This window comes from Teleopsis dalmanni, chromosome X, assembly GCF_002237135.1.
Source record: "Teleopsis dalmanni isolate 2A chromosome X, ASM223713v2, whole genome shotgun sequence".
Taxonomy (NCBI): domain Eukaryota; kingdom Metazoa; phylum Arthropoda; class Insecta; order Diptera; family Diopsidae; genus Teleopsis; species Teleopsis dalmanni.
Window position 1 is genome coordinate 34,860,104 of NC_051848.1, and position 11,341 is coordinate 34,871,444.

Below are 11,341 nucleotides of genomic sequence, written 5' to 3' on the forward strand. Positions count from 1 at the left end.
TCACATATATACATATATAGAGAAAACATACAATAATTACGGAAGCAACCAATCAACAAACAAACATTAAATAAACTTAATTCAATGTTTAGCCAGTAAATGCATAATTACAAACAAATTCTGTTAATTTATCTTTATTGAAACCAAGTAACAACAAAGGCGTAAATACTTCAAATACATCTGCAAATTGAGATTTTGCATTTAAAAAATGAAATTTTTTTATTTTATTTTAAGTACAAATAGTTTCTTATAGCTGAAATGAGGGAAATTTGTTATTTATATAGTTTAACTGATAGTTCTTACCGGTCTAGACATAATGCACACTAATTCAAAATTGCACTCTCTTCCATCAGGAAGAAATACTGGGCTTCAAATTATACTTTTATAAAATCAACTGAATAACTTATAATCAGAATTACAGTGGATCTTCTAAATGAACCCAGACACACTATTGAGGAAAAGACAGATAGCTCTAGCTATTGTACACTCCTACAACACCTCTAATGGTTATGTAGCGTAAAAATCTGGTATATAATTTGTGGTGGCATAATCTGTGGTGTATAGACAATCCATACTTTTAGTATATAAACTAGTTCACACTTTTAGTATATAGACTGTTTCATACTTTTAGTATATTTCTGTGTCTATTTTCCTATTCTTCTGATGAAGAACACCGTCGGTGCGTAAAATATTTAATTTGTACTTTTGGCGATATTGTTTTTTGGGAAGATATTTTTAGCGGTCCATATGTTGTTGTTGTTGTTGTTATAACCCGCTGAGATCTGCAAATAAACTCACAATGAAAGATGGCGAACGAATTTTGGTCGTCGTGGTTCATTAGTGACTCCTAGACGTAGACTCGGCCGTTCTTCGAACCGTTCGTATCTGTAGCAGCTTTTGAGTTAAGAAATACTTGACTTGACTAATTTACAGTTGTGTTATGTGGACTAGACATCTGTAAGAATAAAGTACTAATCAAGTTGATTATGTTTCATAACTATCCTTTCAGTATTTAAAGTGTTGTAATTCTAACACTTTTTTTCTATACTAGACTCTCTCTCTCTGGCATACTATATACTAGACATACGTTTATTTGAAAATACCATTTGCAAATAATGAACAGAGAAATATTTCTTTATTTATTTAAACAACATTTTATACAATTATTTAAACATATATGATTGGTTTATTTCAAATAAGACTTAACGAGTTAAATAAATTATTAAAATTAATTGATGGATTACAATATAAATTGGAATTATAAATGAGAAAATTATTTTAATTAAATGCGTAATATTCCATTGCTTAAAAATCTATTTAGTTTCTCATATATATAATAATAAAACAAACAATCTAATTTGAAACTATAACTTGAGTGTACCACTATATATATCTTACTATAAAACTTATAAGTTATTGATTTATTTGTATATAGAAGTTTAAATATCATATATAAAAAATAATAGGAATTATATTTAAGTTAGAACCCTGTTTTATTAGGCAGCTAACAGCTACCGTGTATTTGTACATTACCAATAGCAGAATTAGATTATAATAAATAAATAGAGTTTCTTAAAACTATATTATAACAAAACATTTTCTTTCAATATTTAATATTTCAGAGATGAGGAACACGAATTCATAAGCTTTTAAATTAATATAAACAACATTACAAAAAATTTTTAACAATAATTTTCGTATAAAGATAGAATAAACATAATGCAAAAACTTCTGTCAAAACTGATGGGTAAACTAATTAGTTGCCCATTTTAGAATTAATACAAAATAAGTTTCTTATATGCTACTGTTTTAAATAATGAATTTAACTTAATATTAATTTAAGTTAATCGTGGAAGAGATTGGCTAATATTTCATTCCGTTTTGCCATGTTCGTTTTAATCCATGAGTGTTTCATTACGTCCACAAGGGAAATACGTGCTTTGCTTGATTTGCGCAGCAACTATAAATAATCAGATTATTACTATATATTTTTAATTCAAGTTTAAGTTAACTTACACTTGATATTAAATCCTTGGCGCCAGCTGTTAAATGCGATGGATAATGAATTTCCATGTGAGTAATTTTGTCGTAAGTCTCGCTAGTGGAGCCTGATTCGAACGGTGCTCGCCCCGTTAAAAACTCATAACAAAGTATACCCAAACACCATTGATCAACAGAATTATCATAATGTGTTTTATTAACCATCTCTGGTGGTAAATAGTCTAACGTTCCGCAAAGTGTTTGGCGTCTGCAATTTGAACATAAATTTGAAAACAACGTGTTTTTTGAAATATACACATTGTATTATAGAATATGTTATAGAAATATGGTAAATTCTGTTGTTGTTGTAGCCAAGGGGGATGTGTAAAACAGATAACATTAAAGGGATTACATGACGAATATATGGGTGGATGCTGAATTCTGTTTACAGGTTACAGTTATAAACGAGCTGAAATCGAGCAGTGCTTTGTTTGACATATAATTATTCCCAATTTTAAGAAACTAAACTGTGGACGCACATAAAAGAACTATGGACCAATTTAAACATGCAGTACTGCACACGAGGAAGTTGTTGTGGGATGAATAAGTCAACAAATAATTCTCTGATTGATGACAATAAAAATCATAAATGTTCACTACTAAACCTAAATCATTTATTTGCCTATAAAAAAATTCATTTCTCCACTTAGAATAAGCTTAAGATATTGCATGGACTGATTATCAATCAAGTTACTTTGACCTGAGCCATCATCTTAACAAGGAAGTCTTATGTGATAGATTAAAATATATGCAGTTCACTAATCTCTCAAAGTCGTAGTGCTGTTGTTCTTATAGGAGATCCTATTTCTGCTATTTTATTAGTGTTCTAGAATAGGTATTATTATCTGAAAGCCAGACAACTGAAATAGAAACTTATCTAAGTTAACACATCTTAAAAATATAGAATTGAATAGGGAATTTTGTACTCTTGGAAGTAGTTTTATTCAATTTTATGTACTTCAACTTTAAAACTAAAGTACGTATATGTAACACTAATGAAGTCCAGTTTGTATTTATTCCTCCATATTTTCTGAATTCAAAGAAGAAATATAACGCACAACTCAATATTTCACCTAATGTTATCATATTTCCTGATACAACAGTTTTTAATTTTAGGTAATTAAATTTTTGAGTAATTACTATATCGAATAAATCGGAGACAATATAATCACAACTGTGGCTTGACTTCCCCTGATTAAGTGGGTGTAATATAACCTTAGATCTCTGTCAAAAGGAGAATTCTATACTTCAACACTGCAATATTGTTTAATATTTGCAAATAATAATTGACCCCTTGGCTTTCATTTCTTACCGATTGGATAAAGTGTGAGTTGACCAGCCGAAATCAGCTAATTTAATATCATCTGATGAGGTGAGCAATATGTTTTCCGGTTTTAAGTCTCTGTGAATGACACTATTCAAATGGCAGTAGTTTAGTGCATCAGCTACTTGGTATGTGTATTTTGCGGAACGAAATTCGTCGAAGCGATGATCTTTTGAATTACGCAAATGTTTATATAGTTCACCTTCAGATGCAAGTTCCAGAGCTAAATAAATGCGTTTATCGTCATCAAACCATGTCAACAAGCGTAAAATGTTTGGATGCCTTCAATAGTTTATCATATTTATTATTTTTAGTTAAGAATTTATAGTTAATTATTTATATATTATTTATATATGATGTGCTTACTTTAAATGAGATTGTATTTCTATCTCTCGTAAAACTTGCTTTTCTACGTGTCCTTGTCGTAATTCATTTTTAAATAAGACTTTCATTGCCACTAGATATTTCGAAACCCGTTCACGTGCTATATAAACTCGTCCAAATTTACCACGTCCAAGTGGGGCGCCCATTTCAAAATCCTTAACAGACCATTGATAACTAATATTAAATATATTAAAGTCGTTTTTGAGTTATATTATAGCACAATGACAAACCAAATAATACCGACCTTTGCCCATATGCTGGATGAGAAATCATTTTTAATGACATATTCTTCACGTTTTCCTTGTGCACCTTTGGCACCGAAACCATATATTCTTCTAAATCACTAGTTGTTGGTGGCTTTCTATTTACTTTTTGCATCTTTTGCATTATTTTATAAAAGATATTTTTTCACTACGTTTAACAACAAACGGTAAAAATTTAGTTGGCGTTAAACACCGTTTAGCGCGTTTTTTTTAAACAGACGTCAAAGCAAGAGAAAGCAAATATAAAAATTTATATTTGAATGTTGCCACAGTGTTTGGGAAAATTATTGCTTGTTGTGTTGTGTTCTAAGAATAATTAAAATAAGCAACAATTAAAATTGTGTACAATAAAATAAAATTTTTAAAATGAAAAAATTGAATACTATTTCAGGGAGTATATTTTTTTATTCAGCATATTTGAAAATTGGTTTTTTTTTCTGTTTAAAGTTTTCTTTTTAATGTGAGAAATGCTTATGGATTTTATTCGTGTCGAAGAATTGACAAGCAAAGTAATATGAAAATAGGTCTGCTCCACAAGCTGTTCGTAGTAAAATTCAAGTAAAACACAAGTAAATTACAAATTGAATGTGTAGCACAAAAAAAGTGCTAAATTACGCTTTTTACACAGATTTTCATGGAACAGCTTTGTGTACAGTCTGGTGAGAACACAAATAAATAATGCAAAAATTTAAATTCAAATCAAAACAGCTGATTCACATATCAACACAAATTTTATTTGAAATAAAATGTACGAGTAAAGTCTGTGTAGCTATTTCAAATTTCAACAGGGATCTTACGCTCTCTCAGATGCTCTCATTACTTGGAAATTTGCTGGTGGAACGTACTTGTGTATACACAGTGTACCTCAAAGTTAGTACGAGTAGCTCGTGGTATAGACCTAATTATGACATTTGCTATTGGTTTGTTTACGCACGAAATGTGTAGATTACAAGTATTTTGAAAACAAATGCGAAGATTAGATTTCAAATGCAATTTGTACAAATTTGTTTAAAGTAAAGTGAATATAGACCATAAAAAACATTAATAAAATGAACTGCACAGTTAAAGGTTGTAGTAATTGCCAGAAAAAATATAACCACCTCTCACTGATGGTTATATCAAATTTTCAAAAGTAATTGAAAAGTACCACGATTTTGAATATTTTCAGTACAGAATCATTAATGATAATATGAAAATTGCTTTAATTATTCCAAACATATCATTTTTGTTGATGTAAATTTTGTGAAAATATTTTATTCTAAAGCAATCAATTGCAATCTGTCAAATACTGCTATAAAGCAATTACAGATAGCACAAAATCTGGCTTTAAGAAGACTAATTAAGATTTCTTGGTATATTAGAACAACAGACATTCATAGAGATCTAAGAATGGACTCAGTGAAAAAGTATATCAAGGACAGAGCCGTAAAATTATTCACAAAAGTTGATACGTTGCCCAACCCCGCTCTAACAAACCTTAAGTCCACCTCAGGACGCACAGGAAGATATGCTGATCTACGGTCCGTCATCAGTTAGAAAATAAATAAATCAATGTTTCTAGTATAGCTAAAGTTTAGTGTGGGGCAGGGATAAGACCCCCAGCCACAATAGAGTAAAACTGCGCAATAGCACTAACTCAAATCACAACAACAACAACAACGAATAAAGTTTAAAATACCAGGACGGTGAAAGTAGTTACTCATTTAAAGTATTTATGTTTATTTATTTTAAGGCTTCCTTTTCAAGCAGCACTTCGAAAAAAATGTATTTTTGCGTTAAAACGTAATAGTAAAAAATAGGTCAAGCCCATGTTGTGCGTAGCGCTCATTTCCACGTAAGCAATTTTATTGCTAATACGAAGCGATTATTTCCACTTGCAGCGCCTATAGCAATAACAGACGAGGAGCTGCTAATACGCGAAGCATATGTATTTGTATATAAATAAAATTTTAGTATATTTAATTTTTCTAATAACAATCATTGATATTTGTCTTTATGATTTTTATTTCACTCAGATTTGTTAACGGCATTCCTATACCTAACGTGCCTAGTGTACCTAGCGCTGCACACTGAAAACGTTATATGGGGAGTCTATTTCACTGGGGAGGCGTATTGCACCCGAACAATTGAATTATCTATAAAGTGAAAGTAATTATTTTGTATATAATTATTATAATTTATATATTATAAATGCTAATGTGTGTTAATTTGAAATCTTAGAAGGCTTTATCAGGTGCGACACATAAAAGTAACGAGTCCTTAAGTAAAGGACCTTTTTCTTTTGTTATGTTGGTACACCCTTTCTTGACATTTGGTACAAATTTGAGCGCAATCTGTCAATTAGTTTGTTTACAGCAGCTGTTAACGTGAGACTACCAAGTGCATTTAGCGATTTTTACTATGGAAAATTCAGTTGAACAACGAGTTTGTTTGAAATTTTGTGTTTTGAACGGAATTTCATGTGTTGAAGCATTGAAAATGGTGCAGAAAGCTTACGGGGACTCTTCTATGTCTCGAACACAGGATTACGAGTGGTATAAGTCATTTAAAAAGGGTCGTGAAGAGATCAAAGATTTGCCTCGTTCTGGACGTCCATCAACATCAAATAACGAAGAAAACGTGGCAAAAATTCAGGAAATTGTGCTGGAAGATCGTCGTATGACTGAAAGGGAGATTGCTCGTGACTTAAACATCTCAAATGGATCCGTTCACAACATTCTACATGATATATTGGGCATGAGACGCGTTGCAGGTCGACTTGTACCGAAACACCTTGATTTTTTCCAGAAAGAATACCGAAAGATCGTGTGTGATGAAATGATTTTTGAGCATGGACACGACTCTACATTCATGAAACGCATCATAACAGGTGGTGAGACATGGGTTCATGAATATGACGTCGAAACCAGTCAACAATCAAACGAAGACGAGCCAAAACCCAAAAAACCGCGCAAAAGTCGCTCGAAAATTAAAGTTATGCTCACTGTTTTTTTCGACTACCGCGGTGTTGTTCATTACGAATTTTTGCCAGAGGGTCATACCATCAATAAAGAATATTATCTCGGCGTTATGCGGCATTTGCGTGAGTCCATCAGTGAGAAAAGACCAGATTTGTGGGAAGCCAACAATTGGATTCTTCACCACGACAATGCTCCATCGCACACGGCTCTTGTTGTACGCGATTTTTTGACCAAACACGGTACCACTGTCATCCCTCAGGCACCGTATTCGCCAGATCTGGCGCCGTGCGACTTTTTCCTGTTCCCGAAACTCAAATTGCCCCTTCGTGGTAAGCGTTTTGAGACGATTGAATCGGTAAAAGAGAATTCGCTGAAGGAACTAGCAGCCATACCTGCACGGGCCTACGAAAAATGTATGGAAGATTGGGTTAAGCGTTGGCATATGTGTATCGCTTCAGAAGGAGCATATTTTGAAGGAGATAAAGTAAATTTGGAATAAAATTTAAATTTGTGTGTTTTATTTACAAAATCCGTACTTTTTGAGCAGAAGGTATTATTCAAAGTGTAATTGTATTTCTAGAATTATATATCATAAAAGGTTTTACCATAAACCAATTAATATTACTTTTATATTCGAACTTAACAAAATGTATCTTTTATTGATCAATTTAAGCAATTGAGATGAAAACATTTGGCAATGGCTGGTGCCATACTCTACTGAATGTTGGTGTAATATAAACAAATAAGAAGCGTATTTTATTCCATTCCCTATATAATTAACTTGCTCGATAGTTTCACGATTCTTTCTGCTCAAAATGGTAGGAGAGAGTCAAATTTTAGTCATTGATAAAAGTGAAAAGTTAGTTGTTTGCAGTAACAGGTCAGCAGATATCTTTCCACTGACGACAATGAGAGATTCTTCATTGGTTTGCTATCACAATCGTCACCATACATACTACTGAATTAAGATAATTTAACAAATCTTTCGTCCTCACCGATGAGCAGTTTGACGAACTGTCACAAAAGTATTTACCTTCCCTAAAAATCTCAGCCAAAACTGGGCACTACCAGAGAAAATCCTTAATAGTTTCTTTTTCCAGTAAGTTTTTACAACCTCTATAGTGAATATTTAAAAGGAATGCGCAGTTCATCTACGTGGATGTCTACAAAGCAATTAATAAAAAGAACTGCATTAAGCTTGCAGTTCTTACATGAATTGATAGCATTATAAAGTTTAGCGATATAAGTTATTGTAGTGAATGTCAAAGTTTTAAACATATTTGATGTGATTTAGTCATTATTTTTATATTTGTTTAGAGTCAAGTTTATAATTTATAGTACTAATTCTACTCATAATAGAGTAGAATGTTTAAGAGAATATAAACAATATTAAAAAATAATATTTAACAATAATTTTCATATAAAGATAAAATAAACATAATGCAAAAACTGCTGTCAAAACTGATGGGTAAACTAATTAGTTGCCCATTTTAGAATTAATACAAAATAAGTTTCTTATATACTACTGTTTTAAATATTGAATTTAACTTAATATTAATTTGCTACTCCACGAGTGGCTAATATTTCATTCCGTTTTGCCATGTTCCTTTTAATCCAAGAGTGTTTCATTACATCCACAAGGGAAATACGTGCATCGCTTGATTTGCGCAGCAACTATAAATAATCAGATTATTACTATATATTTTTAATTTAAGTTTAAGTTGACTTACACTTGATATTAAATCCTTGGCGCCAGCTGTTAAATGCGATGGATAATGAATGTCTATGCGAGAAATTTTTTCGTAAGTCTTTTCATTGGAACTTGATTCGAACGGTGCTCGCCCCGTTAAAAACTCATAACAAAGTATACCCAAACACCATTGATCAACAGAATCATCATAATGTTTTCCATTCACCATCTCTGGTGGTAAGTAGTCTAACGTTCCGCAAAGTGTTTGGCGTCTGCAATTTTGAAATTAATATTTCAATTATTTAATTATTATAATTATTATTATTATAATTGTTATTATTTAATTATTATAATAACATAATAATCATAAATAATTAAGAAGTCAAAAAGATATGACGCACATATTTTACATTATAGATGTGAATTAAATACGAACGGAGTTTGGATAAGGCTGTGATGATTTATTCGCAAAACTTTTTATTATTATGTTGAGGAAAGTTGAGTTAGTGCACCTGAGCACTTTTACTTTATATTAACTGCGAGGTTTCTTCAAAACCCCTCTGTGCCTTGACTGGATTATTATTTATCTCATCATCAGACTAAGTAATAATTGATCTCAGATCTGCATATCTCCCCGAGGAGCCTGTAACAATTCTGAGATTTGATAACGCGGTGTTAGTAAGTCTGTCAGATTTCGCAAATAATTTCAAGGCTCTATCTTTTATGTATTTTTTGATGGGATCAATCTTGAGGTCCCTAAGGATGTCATTCGTCCTAATATACCAAGGAAGTTTGAAAAGTCTTCTTAGAGCCTGACTTTGTGCAATTTCTAATTGGTGAATAGTAGTGTTTGAAGCTTTGCTAAACGCTACACAACCATATAGAAGTGACGGACAAATTATTTGGTTATATATCAGTTTTCTGTTCTTAGCATTGAGGTTTTCTTTTCTAAATAACGGTTGGAGGTAATGAAGAATTTTGGTACAGCTAATTCTTTTCAGTTGAACATGTTTAAGCCATGTGAATCGTTTGTCCAACGTGATGCCGAGATATTTAACGCTATCCTTTTTATATTTCTTATTAAGAGAATATCTAGCTAAACTGAATAATTTACTCAAATTTACTAATGGAATTGACTTTGTACATTAGTTTGTGACGACCATGAATAAAACATGAAATTTGTTTTATATATATATAAAAGTGCATAGTATTTGAATGCACTTAAAGAGTGATTCTCTGAAATTCCTGACTATCACGTACTGCACTCGTGCACCATTACGTTCTCTCAAAATCATAGCTTAATATAGTAATAAACTGCTATTAAACCATTGAGATATTAAACCTTTAAGGTATGGTGAACGGCACTTGGTCGTCGAATTTAACGAATGGCTTCGAGACGTAGACCCTGTCACTTTTGAAATGGTCGAAATGCCTTTCTACACGGGAAAGGCAAAATATCTATTATAAACTATCCTAACTCAATTGTGATCAAATTAAAGCTATGTATTTGCAAATAATAATTGACCCATTGGCTTTCATTTCTTACCGATTGGATAAAGTATGAGTTGACCAGCCGAAATCAGCTAATTTAATATCATCTGATGAGGTGAGTAATATGTTTTCCGGTTTTAAGTCTCTGTGAATAACACTATTCAAATGGCAGTAGTTTAGTGCATCAGCTACTTGGTATGTGTATTTTGCGGAACGAAATTCATCGAAGCGATGATCTTTTGAATTACGCAAATGTTTATATAGTTCACCTTCAGATGCAAGTTCCAGAGCTAAATAAATGCGTTTATCGTCATCAAACCATGTCAACAAGCGTAAAATGTTTGGATGCCTTCAATAGTTTATCATATTTATTATTTTTAGTTAAGAATTTATAGTTAATTATTTATATATTATTTATATATTATTTATATATGATGTGCTTACTTTAAATGAGATTGTATTTCTATCTCTCGTAAAACTTGCTTTTCTACGTTTCCTTGTCGTAATTCATCTTTAAATAAGACTTTCATTGCCACTAGATATTTCGAAACCCGTTCACGTGCCATATAAACTCGTCCAAATTTACCACGTCCAAGTGGGGCGCCCATTTCAAAATCCTTAACAGACCATTGATAACTAATATTAAATATATTAAAGTCGTTTTTGAGTTTTTTTTTGAGCACAATGACAAACCAAATAATACCAACCTTTGCCCATACGCTGGATGAGACATCATTTTTAATGACATATTCTTCACGTTTTCTTTGTGCTCCTTTGGCACCGAAACCATATATTCTTCTAAATCACTAGTTGTTGGTGGCTTTTTAGTTAATTTTCGCATGTTTTTCATTATTTTATAAAAGATATTATTATTTTATAAAAGGTACACAACGTTTAACAACGACAGAAATTCAGTTGATACTAAATGCCGTTTAGCGCGTTTTTTTTTAAACAGACGTCAAAGCAAGAGAAAGCAAATATGAAAATTTAGATTTGAATGTTGCCACAGTGTTTGGGAAAATTATTTATTGTTGTATGGTGTTCTTTTATAAGTGTGACATAAGCCGTAAATTTTTTTCAGAATTGTAGAAAAACAGCATAAAGTCTAGTTGAAAATAGTTGACATCACTTTTAAAATATATGAACTGCGTATTCTTGATGTGTTTTTTCTTGTCTTGTGTTCAATATG

General features: G+C 31.6%; 2 protein-coding genes across 2 annotated transcripts; both read right to left on the minus strand.

The window, feature by feature from the left end:
- Window positions 1–1,348: 1,348 nt before the first annotated feature.
- On the minus strand, window positions 1,349–4,339 carry LOC119690023 (aurora kinase B-like). The gene is made up of 5 exons (XM_038105000.1): window positions 3,993–4,339; window positions 3,731–3,922; window positions 3,353–3,646; window positions 2,017–2,248; window positions 1,349–1,960 (listed from the first exon to the last, which is right to left on the minus strand). Exons 1-5 carry the CDS (start codon window positions 4,133–4,135, stop codon window positions 1,844–1,846), a joined length of 978 nt encoding a protein of 325 aa, XP_037960928.1. The 5' UTR covers window positions 4,136–4,339; the 3' UTR covers window positions 1,349–1,843.
- Window positions 4,340–8,260: 3,921 nt separating this feature from the next.
- Window positions 8,261–11,341, minus strand: LOC119662416 (aurora kinase B-like). The gene is made up of 5 exons (XM_038072020.1): window positions 10,860–11,341; window positions 10,597–10,788; window positions 10,208–10,501; window positions 8,702–8,933; window positions 8,261–8,645 (listed from the first exon to the last, which is right to left on the minus strand). The coding sequence occupies exons 1-5, from the start codon at window positions 11,000–11,002 to the stop codon at window positions 8,526–8,528; spliced, it is 981 nt and encodes a 326-aa protein (XP_037927948.1). The 5' UTR covers window positions 11,003–11,341; the 3' UTR covers window positions 8,261–8,525.